This window comes from Eublepharis macularius, chromosome 4 (assembly GCF_028583425.1).
Source record: "Eublepharis macularius isolate TG4126 chromosome 4, MPM_Emac_v1.0, whole genome shotgun sequence".
NCBI classification, from domain to species: domain Eukaryota; kingdom Metazoa; phylum Chordata; class Lepidosauria; order Squamata; family Eublepharidae; genus Eublepharis; species Eublepharis macularius.
The window spans coordinates 109654671-109682351 of NC_072793.1; the positions used below are offsets into that span (position 1 = coordinate 109654671).

General features: G+C 41.9%; 1 protein-coding gene and 1 long non-coding RNA gene across 4 annotated transcripts; one reads left to right on the top strand and one right to left on the bottom strand.

Moving 5' to 3' along the window:
• Positions 1-2592: 2592 nt before the first annotated feature.
• LOC129327223 (uncharacterized) lies at positions 2593-16907 on the bottom strand. 2 transcript variants are annotated; one of them, XR_008596792.1, is made up of 4 exons: positions 16253-16907; positions 5398-5449; positions 5043-5187; positions 2593-3463 (listed from the first exon to the last, which is right to left on the bottom strand). It is a non-coding gene; the product is annotated as an uncharacterized LOC129327223 (long non-coding RNA). The 2 variants fall into 2 exon arrangements; XR_008596791.1 differs by lacking the exon at positions 2593-3463 and having other exon boundaries at positions 4828-5187.
• On the top strand, positions 15790-24247 carry CNBP (CCHC-type zinc finger nucleic acid binding protein). Of its 2 annotated transcripts, none has more exons than XM_054975707.1 (5): positions 15790-15996; positions 21814-21933; positions 22058-22149; positions 22289-22491; positions 23080-24247. In XM_054975707.1, exons 2-5 carry the CDS (start codon positions 21831-21833, stop codon positions 23195-23197), a joined length of 516 nt encoding a protein of 171 aa, XP_054831682.1. In that variant the 5' UTR covers positions 15790-15996; positions 21814-21830; the 3' UTR covers positions 23198-24247. The 2 variants fall into 2 exon arrangements, with proteins under 2 accessions (XP_054831682.1, XP_054831683.1); XM_054975708.1 differs by having other exon boundaries at positions 15791-15996; positions 22058-22150; positions 22293-22491.
• The last annotated feature ends 3434 nt before the right edge of the window (positions 24248-27681 follow it).

Consider the following 27681-nt stretch of genomic DNA (forward strand, 5'->3'; position numbering starts at 1 on the left):
GTTTTCTTTTGCTGTGGGCAGGCAGGATTATTTCTGAAAGGGGAGAGTAGCTGAATGGCTCACAGGATGGGGGTGGAAAAGCAAACCTAAACAGGTCCATTCAGATGTAAGCCCCATGTTATTCAATAGCGCTTATTCAAAGGGAAGTGTCTCTAGGATTGCAGCCTATGATTGGAGTCTTCCACGGCTTTTATCAAGTTTGACTGATTGAACAGACCACTTGCCCACACACCCCAGTGGCACTTTTCCTCTCAGTGAACGACCATTCTAGTGCCCTGATAGGGGTGGGGGAGAGATCAGTGCCTGAGTAGGACTGCAAAACAAACCAAGATGCATATTCTCCCCTACGTATGTCTACTCAGATCTAAGTCCCATACTATTCAATAGTGCTTACTCCCAGGGAAGTGTTTTTAGAATTACACCTTGGTTGAAGACTGCATATTTCCCCTTCCAAATGTTTCCAAAGCCGATAGGGGAAGGGGTCTCCCCTTGTGAGGGCACGTTTGGCAGGGAGACAATGCCACTGCCCAAGTAGTGATAGGGGAAAAATGCACCCATGAGTATTGTGCACATTCCCCCTTCCCGCCAACAGAGTTAATTAATAACATAAGGGCTTTCTCCTCTTGGGATCTGATTGGTGAATGCCATTAAGGAAAACAAGATGCTGCCATGCAGGCTCAGACCCTGCCTGCTGCTGCCACCATTATGGCATCACGGTAAACATTTGCTAAACTTCCGGAAGTATAGCGTCTTTCTAGCGCGATTTCTGACTCATTGCTTTATTACATACTTCCTTTGTGAGGGTGAGGGTCTGACGTGTTTGATGAACTGCTGAACATTATGATTGGAATAAGGATAGCATCAGTACTTGTGTCACAGCTTGCCACCTTTGAAAAAGAACTGAAACGGCTTTCTGCACAGGAACCGGTCCAGCCGTCCTTGACTGGACTGCTCCTTCCTTTGGCGACACCCACAGCTTGCTTGCAGACTATTATTGGACTTTTACGTTCTTCGGGAGGCACAACGTGCTTGAATGAACATTCTTCATACCTCAGCATTTGCACTTTAAGAATATACCCAGCAATTGGGAATGAACTGTAATTGTATGAATATAGGTATTAGCACGTAGCACTTTAAGTGACCTTCCTGTACTAATTAATGTATTATTCTTGCTGCTGGGGTGCGGTTTGTTGCGTGTGCTTTAGAATTGGTCATAATAGAGTATTGATTAATTACACTTCAAGATATTGATGCTAATGAATTGTAGGAGTATTCTTTATTGGTGGTGTTAGTTAGTTTTCATGAATTCTCTTGGTTTTGCATTTCGTCGTGATACTCTCTGGTTTGGATGTATCGTTGCATGATGAGTCAGAATTCACGCTAGAAAGATGCTATACTTCCAGAAGTTTAGCGAATGTTTACTGCGACGCCAGGATGCGCCGAGACATGTGGATTTGCCCTGGGTTCACTGTTTGGAAGCTGCTTTAATAAAACAAAAACAAAAAAAGATTTCCAGGTGTATTTCTAGCTCATTTGTTTTGTTTCGTAGAGCCCTACTAGGTATGGCTTTCGATTATTCCTGCAGAATGCAAGGCTTGAATTCCCGCTCACTTTCTGCTTTCTGGGTCCTGTATGCTGGCCTCATGAGAATTGAGAATATATTTCCCACATTTCTTTTCTTGATCTGAAAAGAGATACATGAAATAGCATGCCATATTTCTTTGAAGGCTCTCCAATGTGGGGAGGTGAGTGATAGAAGTTAGAAAATAACAGGGCAGGAGGGGCACAGGTGGCAATTCCTTGTTCTCCCACTGATTCAGTCCAGTTAAGAAGAACATGCCAGTGAATTGCAACTTACCCCCGGTGACCTCATCCACAGGGTGTTCCAGGCAAGAGACTAGCAGCGGTGCCATTGCCATTGCTTTCCTCTATGTAGCAACCCCATTCTTCCTTGGCAGTCTCCCATCCAAGTACTAACCATGGCTGACTCTGCTTAACTTTCCAAGCTCTTTCAAGTTCAGGCCAAACTGGGCTATTGTTGCTAGTCCAATAAAAAGGGAAAGTAATTTCTACCGGATGCAACCCTACAAGTGTTGGCTGGGTCTTCTACTGGCAAGGTCCACATTTTATTGTTTAGCTCTGTTTGTAGCCTTTGTCAGGCCAGCATACACCTCTGCAATGTGAAAATGGTGACTTATGGCAAAAATGCAGCTTCCATATCTGAAAGGGAACAGTTGAATTAGAAAGAGGGCTTTCTGTTTATGCAACTGAGTTTCCCGCATTTGGGGAAATGGCAGGGGTTACCACACCAGGAGTGCAATGGATGAGCCTCACCCTGGGAAAACCTACTTTGTGATCAAAGTGTCTTGGCACTTGTACTATCTGTAGTCAATCACCTTTTGTTTTTGTTCATGTAACACACATTTCCTTAACTCAAGCATGATGCAGAAGAGTACAGAAGACTGAAAGAAATCTCTGACAGACCTTGTTTATGATTTGAACACCATGTCTTAGAACTATATCCACCAACTAATGGGTAAATGCTAATGGATTTAAAGAGTATGTTGGCAGGTTTCTCATAGGGAATGATTTTAATTGCAGGGCGGAGAAGCTTAAGGTACCTCCCCAGACTTGTATAATTTGAACAGCTGTATCAGCAGCTGTTTGAAGCATGGAAAGAAACACATGTCCTCCCTATTTTACTTAGTATCTGTCTTAGACAGTGTACTTGTAAATAGTACATTATAAACTTTATGCTGGAAGTTTCTTAAAAACAATTTTTTGTTCGCTTTTCCTGCTCATAATGCAGATAATAAGGATGACAGATTTGGGAGATGTAGCTGCACTAAGATAAGCATCAACTGTAACAGCTATTTGGCTTGGTAGGTGCTTTGGTTGGCAGGTCTCCTGTGTGTTATTTAAGAGCTTCATGACAAACAAACAAAAAAATCCAGCAGGCAAAGAATTTCCCCATCTCTCCCTGGGAAAGCTGCACCTAAAGTTATACCTGTCATATTAAAACCATGAACATTGCTTGGGGAAAAAAACATGGCAACGTTATGCACTGTACAGTACTTTCAAGCTTGTACTCACTGTTCAAAATAATGAAAGCCCTGACAGAATAATAGTTCAGAGGCCAAATATGTCGACGTTGGTGGGCTATGTTCAGGGTATTGTGGAAGGATACACTCTGTTAGAGGTTAAAGCTAAGTTAGGCCCTAGAAAAGTTCACAGAAACTACAACTGGAAAAATTATTTTGACAAATCTGTCTGGAAATAAACAGCATCTTGAATTTGCTTAGAAATAAATGGGCAGCCAAGTGAAGATCTTGCAATGCTGACATTTGATCATCCTGGAGAATTCTAGAGAGCAATCTGGCTTCCATATCATGAACCATCTGAAGTTTCTGAACATTTTTCAAAGGCAGCCTCACATATGATGAATTGCAGCAGTGCTGTTTTTCTTTAAAAAAAGAAAAGAAAGAAGTATCAGTACCTATGATGATGTTCTCCTCTCTCAGCCCAAGTCCCTAATTCCCAAGAGTACCTCATATTCGGTGCATATTCCCTGGAAAAAAAGTCCTGCATTGCAGTAATCTAATCTAGATGATACAAGAAATTGTTGGAAGATTTACAGTGCAATCCTAACCCCCCAGGCAGCGCCGTCGCGCGTGCGCTGGTGTAAATGGGGCGGCGCTGGACGGCACCCTAATGACTTTTGCAGGATAGTCCCGCCAGTGCCCGAGCATGGCAAAGCGAAATGCAGCGGCCCCTGGGAGGTCCCACCCACCATTCCCCTGACAACCCCGCTCACACCAGCCAATGGCCACACCCCTCCCCTCACATCCATGCGAGGGAACAGCGACGGCACAGCCAATGGGGAAGCTGCGATCGCCGCCACTGCCGCTGCTGCCGCCAATAGGCCCCCATCAGAGGGCAGGCATCTCTGCCAGGGAGGGGGGCAGAGGTGACAGCGAAGGTCCAGATCGAACACCCCCCGCTCACCCGTCCAGCCCCCATTTCTGATGAGGGCCAGGCTGGTAGCTGCAGCTCAGTGCGCCTGCACATACCCACTTCCACTGCCACCACCAAAAGAAAAAGGTTTCCCCCCCCCCCTGAAAAGTAGGGCCAGACAGTAGGGAGCTGATCTCTGTTGCCTGGAGAGCAGTTGTACTTCCAGGAGATCTCCAGCTACCACCTGGAGACCAGCAACCCTAAGTAGTCCTCTGGTTCCGGAGAAGCAGGTGGGGGGGAGGCGGGGCCGGCAATGAGTGACAGGAACGCCCATTGGGAACCACGTGGGAGACCAGGAGGCCATTTGGAAATGAGGGGAATGAAAAGTGTACTCAGACTTGCTGCCGCGCAACGGGAACATATCACTGCATCTCTACAAATTGAGAGCATGGGCTGGACCTTGACAGCCATGTCCCAGTACTGGGGAGATGCCCCCCCCCCGAGTGAACTGAGAGACCCTCCCCATGCCAAGCCCATCCCTGCCTCCACAAACACAACCCCCACCCCCTGGCAGCAGCTTTCCACCTGCACCCCATCTTCCTGGCTTATCAGATGCCAGCCGCTCAGCCTATCAGAGAATGAAAGTCCTTGGTGCCTCCCCCCTCCCTGCAGACATTTATGGGCCATGGTTCAGTTCCCATCCCTCTGCCTGATGTTACATTGCGGGAAGGGGGCAGGGAGGCTGAACAGGGTCTGCTTGATACATTTGTGGGGATGTGCGAGTGGAAATGTGTGATGGGGGTGTTGGGGGAGGGGCTAAGGACTAAGTCAGGTATGCGAACACAGAAGTTTGGTTTTTTTTAACTCGTTTTATTAAACTGGGAAAAGCGCCCTTGTTTCTAGGCTGGAAAGGAAGCCAAGGCATTTCGCACAGCCCTCCTTCTTGCTCCCAGGGGCGAGGCTGAGATGCAGACTGCAGTGAGATATTGCTTCCTGGGCTGGATCCAAATGTCACTTGCAGAGGATTGGGGGGGGGGCGGGGAGGAGCGGACATGCTCGGGAAGTGCCTGCAAGAGAAAGACACACACGTGGGCTTTGCCTCGGTCCACGGCTGAGGCAAACCCCACACTCCAACATCTGAGAAGATGCATAGTAGAAAGCGGCAGCGGCAGCAACCAGCTGATGCAAGACCGTCTGGCGAGGAGGATCCACTCTGCTTTGGGGTGCTTTTACCTTTAAGGGAGGAAATGAGCTGGTAGTTACAAACACATGGTCAAGAGTAGTTTTCTGGGCAACTGCCTCTGGGGCAGGCAGGGATGGACACCATCGCCCCCTCCCCTGCTGAGCCTCACCTGAAGAGGCTAGTGGTCAGGTGGGTTCAGGTGATGGGGTGGTTAGCACTAATCAGCGGGACGGGTTCACTGTCGCCCATCTCCTCCTTACCTGTCAGCACTCCCTCGCTCCTTACCGAGCTGGAACTTCAGAGTCAGGACTCCTGCAAGGAAACAGGAGTGGCTGTTGTTAGTTAGCCAGACATTCTGGACTTTGCCCTTCTTCCCTTCAGTGAGTGCACAGTTCTCCCACTTTTCTCACAGTCCCCAAAGTGCACTCAGTGCCTGCCACCGTGAGCACCCTCTCCCCCACCTCGTGTTCAAAGTGGCCACGGCACACAGCAAACAGGCAGAGCTTCCCGCCATGTGCTCACTCACCTGGGGCACGGGCAGCGCTGGCTGGATGTTTTATAGAGTGCTTTTGTGGGTGATTGGGTGCGGGGAGGAGGGATCGCCGGGAGCGCATGCTGATTGGTCCCCATGATAGTTCCCATCCTATGCTCCTTCGGGCCACGGGGGCAGGGCTGGGCGCTCGGAGAGGGGGTGGAGTTTTCGCCATTCAATGGGCGCCTATGGGCTACACCTTGTTCTTTCGTAGCATAGCTCTTTTGCACCGCTGTGGGCGTTCCCACTTCTGGAAGGGCTTAGGGAGCAAACTACCTCCGGCCCTGCCCTCCTCCCTGCCCCCTCCTGCACCGACGCGGGGCTCTACGCTGCTTCTCCGCCTCTGCCCGGCCGCCTCTTGCTTGTGGCGGTGGTAGCCCGGTGGCGGCCGTGCACCTTGTAGCACCGCCGATGGAAGACCATTTACTCCCACGTAGGGGCCAGATCCGCTGTCGCAAGCCTTAGTTCGGTTCCTATTCACTTTCCCCGCCCTCCTTAGGATTGCACTGCCCCTCTGTCAGTAATTTACAACTTTTGTTTTTATTATTTTCATTATGTAAGCCACCTTGGGCAGGAGAAGACATAAAAATGTTCTAAATAAATATAATAAATAAATACTCTCAAGCTGCAAACCCTGTTTTTTAAAGGGAGAGTGCAACCCTATCAGGTGACTGAACCACTTACCAAAAGAATCTCCGTCTTGTCTGGATTGAGTCTGTCTGCACCAAGTTTCAGTTTATTAGCCCTCATCTACCAATCTACCAATACTGACTCCAGGCATTTATTCAGCATTTTCACAATTTCACCTGATTCAGCTGAACTTGAACATCTGCCTATTGAAGCCTTTTCTCTATACCCCCCCCACCCAACCTTCAGGGTTCCCAACTGCAGGCTGGGAAATTTCTGGAGATTTGCGTGTACAGCCTGGGGAGGGTAGGGTTTGGGAAGGGATCTTAACCAGGTATATTGCCATACAGTCCACCCTCCAAATCAGCCACTTTCTCCAGGGGAACAGATATCTGTTGCCTGGAGATCAGTTATAATTCTGAGAGATCTCCAAGAACCACCTGGAGGTTGGCAAACCTATACAGAGGTGAGGCAGATGGCAACTAGAAACTGAGCATTTTCTTTGGTAGCACCTCACCATTTGATTATCCCCTCTTGAGGCTTGCCTGGATCCTATTTTAGGTGCCAGACCAAACATTTATTTTTACCCAGGCTTTTAATTAGTTTTTTTTTTAAAAAAAATTGTTGTTTTATGGTATGCTTCTGGTCTAAAGTCTGTGTTATGGATATTTTATACTGTTTTTACATTCCTTGTTTGTTTTTAATAGCTTTTTTGTTTTTATATTGAAAATGTAAGACACCTAAAGCAGGACTCTGGAGAGATGGCTTTAAAATCTCATAAATAAATAGAGAACACAGTGTGTGTGTGATGGTGGTGGTGGGGAGAATAACAGCAACAACTGAGCTTATATACCACTCTTCTAGTCAGATTAGTGCCTCACCCAGAGAGGTGAACAATACAGCTGGGGAGCTGGGGCTAAGAGGGGTGGATAACCCAAGGCCACTTACTGAGCTCATGGCAGTAGTGGGATTCGAACCAGTAGAGTGTTGATTTGCAGCCGAACCACTTAACCACTGTGCTACAGCCCAATCCAAAGGCCCCACCCAGTGCCAGTGCCCAGGCACAAGCATAGCTGCAGCGCCACTCTGCTGCTCCCTATGGACTTTCGTGGGAGAGCCATGCCAGCAGCTGAGCCCAGCAAGGCGCGGTGTGGCCACTGCTGACAACATCCAACCTGCCATTTCTGACAACCCTTTTGCTCAGTAAGCACATCCCCATGGCTGTATAACTGACTGACTGAGTGGTTCCTGCCTTTGGTGTGACTACATAGGAAATACCCGGTTTGAAATTGATTTATGCTATACTGGTGAGTGATATTTTGTATAAGAAATAGAGCGGAGTCTTTTGTTGTATATTACATTTATTGTTGTTTATGTAACATAGGAAAGATGGAATATGTGCAATATCTTTGAAAAAGGAATGCCGAAACAGGATTAATTGAAGCTAGCATGCCTGTCAGGTTGGGCTACCTGATATATTCTCTACTTTTATGGAGACCAAAGGACACTGTGTTGAAGAGCTTTCATCTTTAGAAGAACTTCCATCTGTGGAAACAACTAGATTACCTTTTATGGTTTCTTTATAATCCAGAAACACTTTGAAGGAGTTCCTCTACAGCAATATCAACCTTTGGACTTTGATTGGACCCTCTTCCGTTGACTATACAAGGGAATCCGCTCTTTTGCACAAGTTATGAACTGTTTGAGCATTTTGCACTATTCTGACTATGAATTTCTTGACTCTAGCACTTTAAATGTTTAACTGCTTTGTGACCAGTGTGATATATTACTGTTTGTGAATGCTTTAGTTAAGATTGTGAGAGGTTGCACCACTGACTATATGGATTATGTGGTGAGATAATGGTACATAGGAAGGCTTAAATCCTGTGTCCCATCTACCACCACAGTATCAATCCAAATCAGGCCAACACATACTTGAGAATAGAGTTCAAATAGTGGAACTCACAAAGTACCCCAAGGCAGACTCTGGGTGAATGCAAGGATAATGTAACTTAAGCCCTCAGTGTCTTAGTTCAAATTTAACCTCATCCATAAAGTTAGTAGGTGGCCTTAGGCAAACCTCTCTCTCTCAACCTCAGCCTCACATCCACAATGAAGAGATACTAATACTGATCTACCGCTGAAGGTTTCTGTAAGAATGATTATATGTGAAGAATTATAAACATACCCTAAAGCACAATGTAGTTGTAGCAGCAGCAGGAGTAATACTTATACTAAATCTGAGCTTCTAATTTGGAGAGAAGAAATTCAAATGTACAACATACTTGCAAAAACCACTACTGAGACAAAGCAGGTGAGAGACTGAAATGAAATGAAAATGTTACGAGTATAAATGTATGGAAGGTGCTAATCTAAGACTCAGTCTTTGGGAGAAAATGGCTGGACTTAGATTCAGGTTGTAAGTGTTAAAGGTTTGTGCCGTAGTCCAGGAATGTGTTTACAGAGCTCATTGGGAACACTTATGGCGCAGTCTCTAAGTTCCCTAGAGATTCGACCCTGGAGAGACTGCTCTGAGAGAGCTCTGTGCTTAATTCCCTAGTCTTTCACACAGCTGTAACTTCAATTAATGGCTTAGCCGATTGGTTCCTGAGTTGCCAGGTGATTCACTGAGGCCTGAAAAGATGGCTTCTTAATTCAGTTAGTTAGTTCTTTATTGTGATGCAGGTAAGAAGCTGGAAGTTGCAGGTCCAGATGGGTAAGATATGCAACAATAGAAATCACTTAGCAATGTTTGGGTAGCTAGCTCTTAAGTGTTAATTAGGCAGTTTTAATATTTACCAACAGTAAGGATTTCTTGTTTTAATGTCTTTGGCCTGAGTAAGAGTGCTTCATACTTTTGGAGACACTCCTTAACTAATAAACTTATCTTTTACTAAGCTGAGTCTGGAATTCATGTCTTGTATGAGGGTACACCCCAGAAACAAACCTGAGATTGGGAAGCCTGGCCTTTGAGAAAGGGAGAGCTTTCAGTCCAAGGTGAAGGCACTAGTTGGCTGGAGTAGCTGTGGTCAGTGCCCAGAACTGGGAGGTGAAATTGTGGGATCCCTGCAATTTATTTGCACGCTTACTAATATTGCAATAGGCCTGGCTATATTCCAAGTTAAATATAAATTAGTTGGACTACTGTACTGAAAACAATTAAATTTTTGTATTTGCTGTGTTTTTCTGTGTCTAAGGCAGTCAACAGATGCAAATGAATACAGATGTACCAATCCCTTTCTCTTTTCCTCCTAGGGAGCAAATTTAGATTCCTCCCATTGTCACTTTTATAAGATATTCAAGAAACACTCCTATCACTAGTAGAGATGCTGATTCCAGTTATCAGCCTGGCTTTTCCTCCCAAAATCTCCAGACAGGCTCTCTACCCTATTTTATTTTGTGAAGTGCAGTATAGACATTTATTCAGTTGAACATTAATTTGCTTAAAAGAAAAAAATATTTAAAAAAACACAAACTCTGGGACTGATAATAGTTCTGGGAAGTCCCAAGAGCCAGCCAGACAGCGCTATGTATAGCTGATTTGTGCTGCCCTCTGGCAGAACAGAGGTTTCCTCTGAGCAGGATCCTAGTCCAAGAACTGTATGTCTGTGAATGCTCTGGAAGCCCTTCTGCAGTGAATTGAATTCCAAAACCATGTACTTCTGAAAGTAAATAAGACAAAGAGTAAGTACAGAAGTACATGGCTTTACCAGTCAAGCTGTTGCAAGTGCTTTCAAGGCATTCACAGGAGGAAGCAATAGGTAAGCCAATACTCTTGTTAGTGCTACTGGCTTGGCTTGAGCTGAATGACACCTGCAGCACTGACAGAACTACTGGGGTTTGGCTCTACTTGCTCTTGGCAATCAATAGCCCTCCAGAACAGCAGCCTTAACTACTAGGGATTTCCCCTGTCCATTCCTGGGTGCATATAAACAGAGTTCTCTAGAACTTCTTATCACGCTGAATTTTGGGGGTGGGGTGGAGAAGATGTCATGATGCCTTTTGTAAGCATCCTGTATAGAATACTAATTAAGTTTGCACAAATAAAATGGTGTTGGGTGGAACCAGCACTTGGTCTTTAAGATCCAACCTGATAGTTTCAGGAGGGTAACCATGTTGGTCTGCACTAGAACAGCAAGATTCAAGTCCAGTGGCACTTTAAAGATGAACAAGGTTTTCAGATATAAGCTTTTGAGAGTCAAAGCTCTTTGACATTGGCTCCACTCAGCATTATTTTTTCTATACAAACCTACTTTTTACAGCCTTAAAATCATGGTCTAAAGCAGCTTTCCTCACTTCCTAAAAATCCAGCCTGATAAAGAATTCTGCATAACTCAAATGTTTCTGTTATTTGGGTTGGTCTTACTAAAAGATAGATCATGACTTTTGCTTTCAAGTAATCCTAACAAATGGAGTTTATGACAGCAGTAGGACAGCCCTTTCCATGGGAATATTTCTCAGTTAATATTGTTACTTCTATTTTCCTGGTTTTTTTTTTTAAAAAAATCCATACTTAGAATAATTATAACAAAGACATTAGAATAATTACAACAAAGACATTTCTGAATGTTAGAACTACTTTAAAAGGTAGTGTTGGTTAAGATGATGATTACAAGATTTAAATCAAGATGAAAATCGAGTACACAAGAGACTAGAGTGAGCAGGGAGAAACTTTCTGACAAGAAACAAATAAAATAGGAAGTAATTTTCACAATTGTTTTGAATGAATAAGAGATAAAATAGAATTGTCAGAATTTTCCCTTTTCAGTATTTCTATCCTGTCTTATCTGCTTAGATTCAAGGGGGCAAAAAAAGCAACAAAAGTTGCAAGGACACAAAAATATAACAGTCCATTGACAACTGCAATAACAGTGCAAAGTTGTAGAACTGATTTACACATTACTGGTACCTTTTTCGGGGCTCTCCTAAGTCCTGATCTTCACGTGCCAGTCTGCCCCACACAGCCAGAGAAACAGTGTGTGCCCTCAAGAACAGCTTGAGGTGTGTGGGGGGGGGGGCAGAGGCGGGGGGTGGTGGAAATCAGCATGGTTTTTTTGTATAAAAAAGTACTGTGCATTACATAGACAAATGCCAAGTTGCCATGTTACCTAAATATTTCACTGTAGTGCCTAATATTTCAGCAATTATTTTAATGTAGTGTCTCTCAGTGATCCACAGAAGTATGAAGTTTATAATTTCACATCAGAATGTATGAGTATAAAATTCTTGCCATTGGTTGTTTATATGTTAATTTCACACAATCCAAATACTGGTGGATTTCTTAACAAGTTGCTTTCTCTACTGCTTCCAATATTCAATTAAATCAAGCTTTTAAAAACAATGAAATTTCATTTCATTTTACTTCATTTATACCCTGCCTTTCTCCCCAGTGAGGACCCAAAGTGGCTTACATCCATTCTCTTTTCCTTCATTTTATCCTCACAACAACCGTGTGAGGTAAATTAGGCTGAGAACATGTGACAGGCCCAAGGTCACCCAGCAAGCTTCTATGGCAGAGTGGGGAATCAAACTTGGGTTCCCCAGATCATAGTCCATGACTCTAGTAACTATACTGCACTCTGTGTGTGTGTGGGGGGGGGCGGACACTAGGTGAGGGCTGGAGCAGGAGCCTTCAACTAATAAGATACTGTATACCAGATACAGTATGAGTATCCCGTAGATGTTGTGGACATGGGAAATAACTAGAGTTACCTCAGGTTTGTTTATATATAACATTTTTCACAGTTTTAATATTATGAGAAACAGCAAAGAGTTTGAGATTAGGTTTTGTAGTCGCAATAATTAGAAAATATGGTCACTAAAATACAAAACCCAAAGGCTAAAAAATGAGATTGGAATCTCAATTTTGGGGCTAGATCCTAGAGCCAAAGAAAATTTGTCAAGGCCTGATCTAATCACATTCTCTAAGTTTGACCTAATTGTTGTGAGGGTAAAATGGAAGAGAGAAAACATGTATAGTTCTTTGAGCTCTTCAGGGGAAGAGGTTAAAAATGTGCTAGATGGATAGAAAGGAAATCATGTGGCTGGAGTAGCCTATATGATTGGCACATGTGCATGTTATCACTGCAGTGTGGAACTCCAGCTGCGCAAAAGTGGTTTTTCAGTAACAACCACACTACCATGGATCTTTACCTAATTTGTTCCTGCATTTGAACTGGAGGACACAGCATGTAGCTAACACCGTAGAAGTACTAAATAAATATGTAAGTTGTGGCATTCAAGAAGTAATCCTGCTAACAGAATTGTTGACAGGTTCATAACTTTCAGTCTGCAATTCTCAACTCAACTTTTTTTTTGAACCTCAAGCCATAGATACCTTTTTATGATTCCGCAGCTAACCCCTCTGCTTGCAGTTTCTTATGCTGCTAAAATGAGAACGTGGCTATTTTTAGCATCTAAAAGTATGCAAGGCATTACCGAATTCCTTCACTGAGCTAATAGTGCCTAATTGTCTTTATATTTTTACTTAAATATATAATGAATTTAGTAACTAAGTTACTGCTACTCTATCTGGGCAAACTTGTTAATGATATCATTTCTGCCCTGCTTAAAAGTTATCCACATGACTCACTTCCTAAAATTGCACGCTATCCATATATGGGCTTCTATAGATATAAATGCATTCAAGGAGATTTTTAAAATATACCTTCCATTACAAAATGTTTTAAACCTTTTTACATTAGACAATCTATAGATCAATATAGATATATTGAAATACCTTCATAAATTGTTGCTTGTGAACCACATTTTTGTAAGAATTTTACAGAATTGTACAGACATTGTGTCCTGTGCTTGATTTTAGAGAGCTGGTGTGGTTGGTGTTGGGTTAGAATGTCAGGCTAGGATCTGGAGTCTGAATCCCCGCTCTGCTGTGTAAGCTCAGTGGGTGACCTTGGTCTAGCCTAACACATCTCGCATTATTGTGAGGATAAAATGGAATAGAGGGGAATGATGTGAGCTGCTTTGGGTCCCCTTTAGGGAGAAGGGGGGGGGGGGTTATACATGAAAGGTATAAATTAAGTTTTTTGCAACTGTTAATGCCTTTTGGCTCTAATTTTATTGTACACCAAGGCCATAATCCTATATAACTATATGCAATCAGGAAAGAACAGATGCATACAGAGTACTTTTTATTATTTACCTCATGTATACCCCATTTTTCTCCCCAGTGACTTACAACATTCTCCTTTTCTCTCTTTGCTGAAGCCAATCATCCAACACGTCTAACTGCTTTCTTTTTTAGAACATTAAACTAAAAAAAATCCCACAAACTTAATAATCAACCTGAATATTGTACACATTTATAGAATATTTTAATCACAATTCCTAAAGCCTTTAAATGTACAATGCAACCTTCAAAGGTACAATGAAAGAATCTTTAAGTACTCTAACCCCCAATAGAACAATTCATACAAGTGCTATAATACAACAGACCCTGCAACATTCAATAAATGTTATACATAAAGGGCTGGTGCTAAAGTGGTATTATGGAATTATATATTATTGCACATTCATACTACAGTGCAAATGTGTAAGTAGCACCACGAAGTCCTTTAAATGTAGTGTTCAAGTGTCATAAGCACTAGGTATCCAAATAGTGAGAATCTAAACAATATTTACTCTAACGGTGACAACTCCAAGTGGTTGTGAGGAGTTCCAAAATGATAAATGTAGTACTCTTAATCCACTCCTCTGATGGGTTGTCTAGACCATAGTAAATCCTGTTTTAAATGTCGTCTTTCTCAAAGAGTAAAAAAAAATCAAAACACTTGTGGCTTCATTCAGGATTTCTCTGTGCACCTGTCACTAACACTGACTTTGTTGGGTACTAATCTGTCTAGAAGAGTGGCATAAAAAGCAGTTATTATTAATGTACCAATGCTACTAATTTGTTGCATACGCTCCATACATTTTCCTCCACAGTTGCAAGGAAAGCAATGAAACAAGACAAGAAGTTTGGTTCAGATTACACTAGATGTCTTACGGATCACATTTCCAGCATCACTAACTTTGTTTACTGTTCTGAATATGGCACTAATCTGTCCAGAAGAGCAGTATATAAGCACATGGTTATTATTGTGGCATGTAAAGGATATGGACAATGGTTCTCAAATGGTTCTCAAATCGCTTGCAGGTGGGTTACCATGCTGGGTTGCAGGCTACAGAAGCCTCAGTACAAAATTTGATCTACATAATGAGCAAAAAGCCATAGAAAAACAGCCTGTTGCTCAGTAATGCTATATATTTAGAAATACTAAATTATGAAAAATAAAATGCAAAGTTGTTCAAGGTTAACTGGTGTGACATTCTTGAAGGTTATGTTGTGAATGAGAAAAGTAGCATGCAGTTATATTACAAGGGTAACTTGAAAAATAAATTTACAGGATATGAGAACTTAGCCCTGACCCAGATAGCCCAGGCAAGCTGATCTTGCTATATCTTGGAAGCTAAACAGGGTTGGCCTTGGTATATAATTGGGTGGGAAACCTCCCAAGAAAATTAAGCTTACCAAGCACGGCCAGGCAATAGCAAACGACCTACTAATTGTTTGCCTTGAAAATCTCAGAAGGGGTTACCGTAACTTGCGTACGACTTGATGGCACTTTCCACCACGAGTATGAAAGCTACAGTATTTACTCCAAGACTGGGTTCTCCTCACTCGGGTGTCCAACCAAAAGAGAGGGTGTGGTCTTATATTCATATATTAGTTAGCTACGGCCAGTAAAAAATGTTCTTGGTCTGTAATAGAGAGGGGGTGTCGTCCTCCATCTAGGATCACCTCCCTTTCGAGTAAATGAAGGTACTAGTTTGAGAAGTGCTAGTTTAACGGCGGTTTCCTACATCATGCGCCAAAAAGGATTGGTCTGGGAAGCCAGTCAATTCCTCATCTCTGACCAGTGACCTTGTATAACGCTTGTAAACACGGCCGTGTCAAATTAATACTTTACATTTGTACAGCTCGACACTCTGCGTTCAAAATTGCTTAACTCAGATAAACACGCGCGGGACTGCAATTATATTCAGCACTTAAAACAACCTAGAGAAGCCACGTGGAGGCGAAATCCGGAAGCCAGCTCGCCTTCGACCCGCTAACAGGCTCGTTGCCTTTCAACCTCCTCTGTCAGCAGGACGCGCAGGCGTCGCCTTCGCCAGCTCAGCTACGTCAACAGAATAGGGGGCAGAGACAGAACTGCGCGCGCCAGAGTGACAGCGCACCAATCTTATGCGAAGGCTGGGCGTGACGAAGGAAAGTGAGCGGGAAGGTCGCCCCTCCCCCTCGCTCTTTCCCTCCTAACTCGTCCCTTCCTTCTCTCGCAGCCCCTCCTCTCTCTTCAAGAGTGCCATAATTCCGGTAGGCGGACTCCTCCCCCCTTCCCGCTCTGCTGATTGGCCCCTTCCGTCCCTATCGTTAATAGGTCACGTGGAAGCGTCGGCGCTCTGCCATTGGCTGCGCCGTCCGAAGAGGGAGCCGTGCGCAGATCAGCAGGGAGGGCGCCTGGGGTCGTGTGCAAACCGCGTGTGGCGCAGCCAGCAGGGACTCGACGGGAGCAGGAGCGGCGCGTGAGAGACCAGTCAAGTCTCGCGCGCGCGCCCGCGTTTGCGTACGTCGGTAGAGAGGAGAAGGGAGAGAAGAGGGTCTGCCGCCCGTTCGGACGTCCCGGCCTCAGTGTTGAGAGAGGTGAGGAAGCGGCGCTGAGGAGGCCGAGCGGGGGAGGGGAAAGGCCTGTGGGGAGAGGCTCTGCCTGAGTGAGGCAAGCCGAGGGAGGAGGGCGCTGTCTCGCTCTGGCCTACTGCGCGGGAAAAAAAATCTCCCCTGATGGAGGCTGGGGAAAGGGGGTGGCGGAGGTAGGACCGAAAGGGAACCCCGAGAGAGGGCCGAGGCGGCGCAGGTCGCGGGGAGGGAAAGGACGGGACGGGGGGACTTCTCCTCTTACCTATTCCCGCCTCGGAGGCGGCCCGACCTTCCTCCTAGTCGGCCGATTTCGGGAAGTAGGGGGGGGGGGCAGTGGCGAGCGTCGAGGGCCTGAAGGCGACGGGAGGCCTCAGTTTTCCCGCCTCTCCTGTTGAGCGGCGAAAGGAGCGAGAGTGGTTGTCCATCCAGAGGGAGGCCGAGCTGGCTGGCTAGCCCGGACTGAAGCGAACCCTCTAAAAGCAAAGGCTGTGCCCTGGGCCACTCTCTACTTAGTAGGGACGATGGGCTAGAAGGTGGCTCTCGCTGGCCGGATCTGTGGCGCCGCCACCCCAGCCCGCCCGCGCATTCTCCACGTGCTTGGCAGAGTAACTCGAAACGTGCTGAGGGGCGCTGCTGCTTCTTTCACTTCTTTTTAAAGGTGCATTTTGCGCATCTGTTGTGGTTCGGGGTTCGAGTTTTACGATGTTCAAAAGAAATAGAGGGGAGACTTGCCAGTGTTTGCTAGGAAACAAAGCCCTTTGGCTTGGATTGTTTACTTGCATATAAACACACCTGTGATTACATATCTAAGTCGAGGGTGAACGGTATCTTCATATGCATTGTCAAGGTTCTTTTAAAAATTAGTTTTCTCGCTGAGATTCAAGGTGGATTACACAGTATGAATCAGTATAGTCAGTAGGATGAGACATCTCCATGGAATGGACTAGAATTACAGCACTCAGAAATAAAGCATGAAATATTAGAGGTAACATGTAATGCCATTTTCTTAATTGGTTAATTTGAATGAAAATTAAATCCTAGTGCAGTGTGCCAACTAGTTCATTATGATTTCCTCTGTATTTTTGGCAAATGTAGTGTTTTAAATTAAAACGGCTTAAAAGGTTTTTTATAGGACTCAAAATTAGTGAGATTGTTGAGATTAGTGAGATTGAGACAGGTCAATATTTAAGGAACAACCTGTAATTCTTAAAAGGGCAATGCATCTGCTTGCTTATAGATACCAGCGTTTGTATCTGACAGAGTAGTTTATGCCATAAAAGACTTGTTAGTCTTTATGGTACTGTTGAACTCTGTGTAATGCAAACTTGTTACCTTTTAGAAATTTGACAGCAGTTTGTAAAATGTCTAGAAGAATCAAAGAGAAAATAGCAGAAGGCTGGCTGAGCAGCATTGTAGAAAATTTTAAAGGGTTCAGATAGTGGTAATCACCAAGTTAAATACAATTAATTGTTTTTTCAACTTAAAAATTCTTTAGGGAGTGTAAAAGGCATCACTGGGAAAATACTTCTGTTGCAAGGAAAGGAGTATATGCTAATGGTGGTTGAAGGGGAGTGACCATTGTTGCTTCCTACAGTGCCCCTGGAACTTTATGATATATCTTACAATCAAACTGACACTTGTGTTGTAACTAAGACTCCCAGCACTTCTGAAACTTTGTCTTGCATGGCTGGATAATATTGTGGTTACTTGAAGTCAGCCTCTGTTCAGAATAGTGTAGAGTGTTGCTGCAAGATACTGCTTAACAAGTCTGGAACAGTACATCAAACGAAAGCCAAATTGATTACTTCTGGTAGTGTTAAAGTTGCCAGATCGCCTAAGTAACTTTGATAAAGTGGCTGTGTTCGAATGTCATAGGCAGGTATCTATAAAAAGATGTATTTATTATATTTAAACTCCTGTTTTGTGAGGGGCCCAGTTATGTTATCCAAGAACTGTTGCTCTGCACCTGCTCAGCAGCAGGTGTTTCTAGACAGTTTGCTATGTCTTGACCTAGACTTCAGAATGAGTTTCATGTTCATGCTTGAAATTAGTATCAGGGATTTTTTTTAAAAAAAAAATGGTGTACTGTTCCTTTGACAGTTCACAAAGGAAACTGTTGTCAGGACAGTTCAATAAAAACTTCTCTAACCTCAGTAACTATCAGTGTTGGATCTTGAGCTTTAATATCAGCAATTAACTGAAAGAACTGTCAATCTGGATGAAAGCTACAGTGATTAGACAAAACATTGAGGGTTTTCTTTCTAATTAAAATCTACACCTGCCTTATTAGAAACATTCCCAAATTTGCATTTAAAAAGTAGAATCAGTTGCCAGAACTGTCTTTCTGGAAGAATATATGGAGATCTATTGTAAAGTCCTAACATGCCCTTATTAGGAAGGGCTGGAGAACAGTGAGATGAAGATCTGTACTCAGGCCAAAGGTCCACAAATACAGTTGCCCCTCTCCAGCAAGCATGCATTCTTCTTTGAATACATTTTGAGTATATCTGAAATCAGAAATAAGATTGTGTGGCTCATATCAAGAGACTTTTGAAGTGATAGGGTTATAGATGACCACTATAATGGTCAGCTACCAAGGTCAACCAGAACATGTTGCTGCCTGAGCACATGTGCCATGTAGAGCCCTTTCAGCCTTTGTTTCCCCAAAAAAAAGGCTCTCCAAGGTGCAGTGCTGCCGTTGGCACATTGCATAATTTTTTTTCTTTGATGAAGATTGTCTACATACTAACATGTTAAGTATTTAAAACAGCTTTATTCCATGTTGTCCCTGAATTGTGCCTGAGGCTGCTTACAACTTTAAAATAAAACATTTGCCTTTATATTGACATCCTCTTTCTGAGCAGGTTTATTAACACAAGCAGGAGAAGTGTTGCAAGAAAGTTCAGAGGACCAGAAAGGTAATAGGCTATACTTGTAGGATGTCATCATTCATGTCAGAGCTCCTTTTCTCCAGGAACAGTATTTAGAAAAACTTTAAAGGTGGTCCAGTTAGGCAAGTTTAACTATCTCTGATCAAATGTGAGTAGACTTTTTATTTAACTCAAGTGTTTGCAAAATTAGTATCATCTAGATCTGAATGGCAAGTAGGTCGTGGGAATTTCATGTTATCAGTTTGAAGGTTGCCTAGCAACTACAATGCCCTAACATGTGGTGTAAAAAGGGCAAGGAATGAGTGTACTGTGTGTAACAAACTGGGAAATGAATATCCAAGGATGAGTTTGGACTTAGAGGTGAGCATCCATTAGCATGCTGCAGCTTGGGCATAACTGAAATCGCATATTTTTAGGATTTTGGAAAGACTGAACATTTATTTGTGTCCAGATCATTGGGAATATGTGGCCATATGGGTAGGCTATAGCTGAATAAGGCAACTGTAGAGAAAAACCTGTTATTTCAACTGTAAACAGGAAAGAGAAACTTGGGCAGAAACACTTGGAGACAAGGAAAAGGTGGTGCACAAATATGTGTAAAGGCACATGAAACTTTAGACAACTGGAGGAAGGGAGCAAAAGAAATAGGTTGGAGGCGGCACTTAGCTGTAGTTATTTTTGGGCACACACTTTCCCAGCATGACCTGGGAATTTTGTTGATCCATATGTGTGTTTTTGAGTCACAGTGAGTTTTACTGGTGTGGTAGATCGCTGAATAGTAGAAAACTAACACATTCCTTTCACTTTATTTTGATACTGAATTAGAAAAAGGCCTAGCTAACAGATGTGTTTAACTGCAATTAAAAAATGTCTGGTGTATAAAATAGCCTGGAAATGCATTTATCTAGTAAGAATGGAGCCATTTACCATTTTGAGTGACTGTAGAAGTACTGATAGATTCATCCACCATTTTATGGTACTAAAAGTATTCTGGTATGATGGGTTATGTATTTTACTTTTAAACTTGCAAGACATTTTTATTCTTTGGGTAGCAGAGATAGCTAATATCATAAAGGGTTGTGTTTCTAGTGAAACAATCTTTTTGATAGAAATTGGATGTATTCAGTGACTTCAGTAGCATGCTGGTTGTTGTGGTGGAAAATATGAATTAAACTGACATAGTGCCCATATAAGACATTTTATTGGTGGGTTGTCTTTGAGGCTTTGCAGCAGTTGTTCTTGTCCTTCTGAACCATCAGTTAGGCTTAAACTACATGTGACAACAGGTAGTCTCATTGGTTTAAAAGCAAGGTCTTTGCCAAACATATGTAAATGGTTGGGGTTCCAGAGAAGATTTGTGTAAGAATTGGCAGCTTGAAAGCTTTCACAGCTTTTCCCCAAGTACTGTATCCCAGCTGACTTTTGGTTTCTGGAAAGGCAGACAACAGAGTGAATGGCTGTGGATGGAGAGGGTTAACACCCCTTTAATTTTGAAAATCAGTTCCCTCAGCCTGTTTCATACATTATTTAAATTGTGGATCAGTCTAAGCTGGTTGATGCTGCATTTTAAACAGTATTCTTTTAGTATAACTTTATTTTGGCTGTACTGACTTATATTCCATGCTTGAACTTTTTTGGGGGTTGGGAGTGGCTGTAGTTATCTATAGTTATGATCTTTCTCTTGATCCTATGGAGTCTCAAGTAGGAAGTGAGTTTTATGCTTCCAAGTATTGGGCTAAAGGGTTGCTTCTATCTGTTCAGTCACTCCATCACAGATTGCAAGGCATGTAAAGGTCTCAACACCATTTTTTCTATAGTGAACAGCAGGGTGGATTTGATTTAAATCAAACTGATTTAAATCACGATTTAAATCACTAGTCAGTAAGGCTTGATTTAAATCATAGTTTTCTACATAAAGACTAATTCTTGCTGGTATAACTTTAATATGCAAGTAGATGAAGATTGTTCACAAACTGTCATCAGAATAGGCCAGTTCTTGATATACTGCTCAAAACAGTCCATCACAGAGTTCCATCTAACATCTTGTGGGAGCGTTAGCTTGGTTCCACCCATCCTTTTCAGAGCTGCTGCAGCAAAATGATTGTTACGGAAGTATTTAGCAATTTCAACAACATTAGTCTTTATTTCTGGAACACTTAAGTCTTTGGCTAAGAGGTGCAGCAAATGAGCACTGCAACCATATGTTATTAGCTTTGTATTCCCTTCCTGCTCTTCTAAATTTCTTCTCATCTTGGATACATTTGCAGCTAATCTTTATTTCATGATGGAATAACCTTTGGATGGTAATATATCTTCCTCAAAAAGCATTTTATTTAAAAACGATTTAAATCAAAATCTGATTTTTTTGATTTTTTAAAAAAAATCATTGATTTTTATCCACCCTGGTGAACAGCAATAAGTGTCTTATTCATCCATGTTCTCCCAGATGATGGAGATTGTAGTTAGAGCACTGGGGATTCTTTTAGACTGCATTACTGAAGATGTGGCTTGGTTTAGGCTTGAGGGAGGTGTTAGGTTTTAAAGTTGTGAGGTTTTAAGTGTAAGCTTTTAAAAAGTACCCTTATAAGTGGATGCCTTTTCCCAATCTATTTACATAATTCTGTCATAAATTTATACAGAATAATATTAGATCTATTCCAGTTGTCTTTTAGTGTTACTGTCCACTGCTGAGCAATTGAGGCTGTTGTAACACTTTATGTTCTATCTGGAGTGTAAATATTGAGGTGAACTTCTTCTATGGTGCTATCTGCTCATTAAAACTAATGAATGACAATGGATTCATAATGTGAAATAAAGACCAGGTTTAATTTGAGAAGTGAACATAAGCGCTTGGAAAAAAGAGATTTGTGTAAACTTGTAAAAATTTTAACATAGGCACTTCACTCCATAACTATTACTTTCTCATACTTAGGAAATCTAACTGCAACAATGAGCAGCAACGAATGCTTCAAGTGTGGACGTACTGGTCACTGGGCTCGGGAGTGCCCAACTGGAATTGGCCGTGGCCGTGGAATGCGAAGCCGTGGCAGAGGTAGTTTTTGTCTTTACAAGATGCTTATGATTGTAAAAACTTGCCATTTCTAACATTTGAAAAAGGAGCTATTTTTGTACACTTTGTTCTTCCATTCCTAAATGCTGTTTCTGTTTGTAAACAGGCTTCCAGTTCATGTCTTCATCACTCCCAGACATCTGTTACCGCTGTGGTGAGTCTGGTCATCTTGCCAAGGATTGTGATCTTCAGGAGGATGGTAAGTGTTACTAAATTTTGGGAAACAAAAATCAGAGAAAATAAGTGACTTATTAACAGTATTGCTTTTGTGTTAAATACTCATTATGCTACTCTATCAAGGTTTTATAGTCTTGTTTGTTTTCCTTCTCTTATTGTGGAAGCCTGCTATAACTGCGGTAGAGGTGGCCATATTGCGAAGGACTGTAAGGAACCCAAGAGAGAGCGAGAGCAGTGCTGCTACAACTGTGGCAAACCTGGCCACTTGGCTCGTGACTGTGACCATGCTGATGAGCAGAAGTGCTATTCTTGTGGGGAATTTGGACATATTCAGAAGGACTGCACCAAAGTGAAATGCTATAGGTAAAAACGCATTTTGCAGCTACAAAAATGAATGTTAATCTTATTAACCTAACTTTTAAATGGGCAATTACAAATTTATTCCATATGTAAAGTATGCACAGTTATCTAAACGTTTATTGTTTGGCTGATTTACAATAAAAATTTGAGGGTAAGATGGAGGAGGAAAAGTACTGCCTTGTGGTTCTTAGGGAAAAGGTAGGACAAAAATATGGTAGGTCCTTAAGGAAAAGGATAAAAATATAATAGAAAGTGTTGATCTTTTGCCTGTGTGACTGCTTATATCTGGGAGTTAGGTAATCCCAGGCCATGAATCTTTCTAGACATTTGCAATCTTGTGACTTTTCCTTGCCAGTTGCTAATGTGCCTGATTTCTTGTTAAATCTTATTTGTGTGAGTTTCCAAAAAATCATACTGTGTTCCTTGATATGTTACAATGTTTATGATCTGTGTTGTTTAGATCTCAGTGATGTTCTGTGATTAGTAACTGTGATTAGTAACTGTTTTATTTGCAGTTTCCAGAGAAGACAACAGTGTTCCTATAGATGTAATTTGTGTGTGTTGCTTAAGTTCTGTTTTGTCTGATTTCAGGTGTGGTGAAACTGGCCATGTAGCCATCAACTGCAGCAAGACTAGTGAAGTCAACTGCTATCGTTGTGGCGAGTCAGGACACCTTGCACGGGAATGCACAATTGAGGCTACAGCTTAACCATTTTCCTTTGTCGCCCCTCCTTTTTCTGATTGATGGTTGTATTATTTTTCTCTGAATCCTCTTCACTGGCCAAAGGTTGGCAGATAGAGGCTACTCCCAGGCCAGTGAGCTTTACTTGCCGTGTAAAAGGAGGAAAGGGGTGGAAAAATCGACTTTCTGCATTTAACTACAAAAATGTTTATGTTTAGTTTGGTAGAGGTGTTATGTATAATGCTTTGTTAAAGAACCCCCTTTCCGTGCCACTGGTGAATAGGGATGGATGAGTGGAAAGAGCTGAGTCAGACCAGCAAAGCCTCCCTGGGTTCCATGGAAGTGATCGTATGCAGGAGGAAAACTGGAAGTGTCTGAACTTCCACAGTAAATATTTTATTACAATAATGGCCTTTGGATTGTCTGACCTCAGTAGCAGTATAACAACATCAAGTAATATCTGTATGGGGCCTTAACTAGAGCATATAGCTAAGTGGGATAAACAAAACAATGCACATGCCTGTTACTGGCCATGAGAGTGAGGGAGAAACCGAGATTTGAAGTAACAGTGATACAATAAGTGAACATCTAATATGAGATAACAAGGTAATGGGATATGTTGAATAAATACTTCAAACTAAATCAAACCCAGAACATCTGTGCTTAGAGCATACATAATTTGGAGCTATTCAGGACTTGAAAAGAAATGCATTTTCACAGAAATCAAGATGTTATTTTTGTATACTACTATATCACTTAGAAAATTGTTGAGTTTCATTTGCTTGTAATCAGTTTTTAAAGTCAGATGGTAAAAGCAATTGAAGTCCTAGAATATAGAAATGTAATTTTAAACTATCAATAAAGCTGGAGGAGGAAGGGGAGTTTGGCTGAAGTTTTTTTTTGTTTTTGTTTGGGGCTTATTTTTGGGTACCTAGTGCAAAATACCATATATAAAAAGGTAGATGTGGAAAAATAAAAGCTGATCATTGGATTCTGTTGTACCACAAATGTATTATACAAAGTTAATTCCTGTATCATTTAAACTGTAGAACCGTCAAATACATCACTTCAGCAGCATTATTTGTTTTTTTTCTTCTCTGTAGACTTAGTACAGAATGAATGATAGGAAAGCTGTTCCATACATACTTTGTTCATGTGTAGGGCAGACTCCAAAGAAGGCTGGGATGAATTGAATAAACTGTGTTTGATTTTTCTAAATCTGCCTTTACCATCTGGGACCCGTAGGCATTTTATAGGAAACTACTATGAGGTGGTATGAGACTTAAGACACAAAATTGCAGAAATAAGTTAAAACACAGCAGCAGCAGTTAACTATTATCCAGTGTATGATACCTTGTACTTGATCAGTGCTTGCAATGGCTCAGATCAAAACAAAAGATACTGCCTAATTGAAGTGCAACTGTCATGTGCCTTTAGGCTGTTCTGGGAGTTCTTGTAAAGCTCATAACCAGTGCCTGAAATATGGGATACAAGAGGCTGAACTTCTATGTGGCCTTCATTTTATCACAGATAGGAAGAATGGACCTCAATTGCCAGCAGCTTTCACTTGGTGTATTTCTTTATAGATTCCAGCTCCTACTGCCCACCACTGTCCCATCCGCTCTACATTTTTAACTTTAGTGTAAGTTCCATAAGCAAGATGAAACTAATAAAAGCTATTCTGGCAATTCTGATGGAGTGAGCAATCGGGTAACAGCCTGATCTTAACAAGTAGCATTTTCTAAGCTCTTTTGGTCATTTAAAAATGAGTCAATAGTAATAAAACCTCAGTTAGTATATAAATCTTTCATAATGCGAATGGAATAACATACAAGCGGGATACTTTATTTGCAAAATAGTTGTAACTTGAATTACTTATCTAAAAACAATTGGAATATTAAGTCTGTAACCTCTGAGTATACACTATAAACCATCTTTCATGTTACTTTGAAAGATTGCTGACTACCTCCTTTTAATAGGACTGTGTATACTCTGCTCAACATACAATAAAAGCTGAATTGTATGGTCTGTATACAAATTGTATATTTCAGCTTTACGCAACTTATTTATAGTTACAGTGCCAACTACTGGGAGTCATACAATCTCAGGATGGAGAAATAAGTCTGAAGTATTAGCCACACTTTTGAATGGATTTGGAGTTTGTTGCTGCTTTCTTGAGGTCTATTTTTTTATACCTGTGCAGTTACGGAATACTTAATTCTATGTATGACTTGTTCAAATACTTGAGAGGTTAATATTTGAGGACTAGTAAAGTGCTGATTCTGATCCTGGCAATTCAGAACAAAAATATCAGTGATGGAGCTGTATGGTTGCAAACTTGATGCATTTTAACTAGAAGTTAATTAGTAATAACCAGAGTGACTCTTAGTGCAAAATAAAAGATAGGGTTGCATGTCTTTTCACAACAGCAAGTTTTCCCTTCAGGCCTCATTCCTAGGAAATCATGTTTTTTTTCTGGCAACAAAGTTAAAGATTCACTATTTTGCTATGCCTCTGTGTGCCTTAGAACAAGATATTATTTGTATAATGTGAAATATACTTGTGGTGATGGAAAGTGCCATCAGTCAAGTCATAACTGACTTGTGGTGACCTCTGCAAGGGTTTTCCAGGCAAGAGACTTAACAGTAGTGGTTTGCCACTGCCTGCCTCTGCAAAACAACCCTGATCTTCCTTGGACATTTCCGATCCAATTACTAACCAAGACCAATCCTGTTTCACTTCTGAGATCCAATGAGGTTGGTCTTGCTTGGGCTATCTAGGTTAGGACTAAAAATTACAGCAACAAATGTTTATAACTCAGAAAATGGATGGGCCATTTCCAGTTGGGTTCTGCAGAGCAGTTTCTCTAAGTGTCTTGTTTCATAGACTTGGGCACGAACTCAACCTGGACTCTAAAATGAAAAGTTGTTGGAAATATGTGGCATTACTCTTAACCGCTTACTCTTTGTGAAACTCATATTTTGCTGTGATTGAAAAGAATTTTTAATGACCCTAGCAGTTTCTAAATTAGAAAGAACATTGTATACCCCCGCAAAAGGGAGGGTTCAAAATAGAAATGTGACCTATAATAAAGAGAAATGATTTCTGGAGCAATCTATCCAGCATAATATGCTCCCCAACTATTAAGAAAACATGCTGCTGCAAGGCAGCTCACAAAGTTTTAAAAAAACCCATAAAATAAAAAAAATGTCAAAACAAAAAAATGGCATAAACCCGTTTTCAGCAAATTAAAATGGTGTTCTTGAACCAGTCCATGAACAAGGAGCATAATGTAAAAACCTTTAAAAAAATAAACCTGAGTTAAATGTTTTGGTGTTGTGCGTCAAGAGAAGATGCCAGGCAGGCCACCTTGGAATAGGCTACTGGTTGTTTCCTGCAGTTCTGCAGTGGAGGCAGAGGGAGCAAGGTTTAAGACAAGGGTATTAACTGGTGAGCTAAACAGTATGGGAGGAAGCAGTCCTTCATGTACCCCAGCTTAAAGCACTTTAGGCTCTTAAAGTAACGAATCAACCAAAGCCCAGTATGAAGTATGCCCAGAAACAGTCAGTCAGTGCAGCTTTCAGCCAGAGGTGATGTCTTTCTGGTGTCCAGCTCATGATAATAGCCTGGCTGCCACATTTTGTATCAGTAGCAGTTTCTAGGCAATTTTCAAAGGCAACCCCATATGAAGTACATTACAGTAATGTTCCCTGTATGCAACCAACTAGCTTATGGTCTTAGCTTGGTGTCTTAGTAGAAGCTGAAAGTGCTAGTATGATGTAGTGAGGTAGTTTAGAGATCGCAAAGAGAAGCAAAAATGGCAACCTGATTCGGAATTGAGCTGGGTTCATCATTTCATCCTTGGCTGAAGTAATCTGGTAACGTGGTCACTTGAACATTTCTCCTTTAGTTGTTGCGAAGAGTTATCAGCTAGCAATTGCATTTTTATCTGTGTCCATAAAGCTTACTCTCTATTAATGCGAACATTAAGATAGCTCCTTTCCTGCTAAAATTGCTGAGTAAACTACTATTGAAAATAGTGTGAATATACCCTAAATCTAGTGAGAAAGGCAGATATTCCATCCCTTTTTATATTTCTTGCTGTTCAAATTTGATTGCAACTGAAATGAAAAGAGGCTAATGCACACTAATTGTTTTATGGAATGAATCTGTATTGAAGAAGCATGGGTCCATCAAGGTCAGTATTGTACTGGTGGCGGTTGGTCTCCACAGTCTTGGGTAAAGGTCTTTCACATCACCTGATCTTTTTGAAAAATGAAGATGAGGATTGAATTTGGGACCTACATGCAGTTTTGTGGCTTGGAGATAAGACAGCGAGTTTTGTTCTGTTGGTGCTCCTTTCATACCATCTCTGAGTTAGGAGTACTTGATTTTATACAACAACAAGGTACTATACACAGGAAATCTTGAGTCCAATCAAAAATGAACCGTAATCAGTTTCATGTACTTCCGGAAGAGTGCTGAATGCTCTAATCCTATACTATGTTAGG

Coding starts and splice junctions, on each gene's coding strand:
- CNBP (XM_054975707.1), top strand. CDS start 21,831: ATGAGCAGCAACGAATGCTTCAAGTGTGGACGTACTGGTCACTGGGCT. Junction 21,934..22,057: donor AATGCGAAGCCGTGGCAGAG/GTAGTTTTTGTC, acceptor GTTTGTAAACAG/GCTTCCAGTTCATGTCTTCA. Junction 22,492..23,079: donor ACCAAAGTGAAATGCTATAG/GTAAAAACGCAT, acceptor GTCTGATTTCAG/GTGTGGTGAAACTGGCCATG.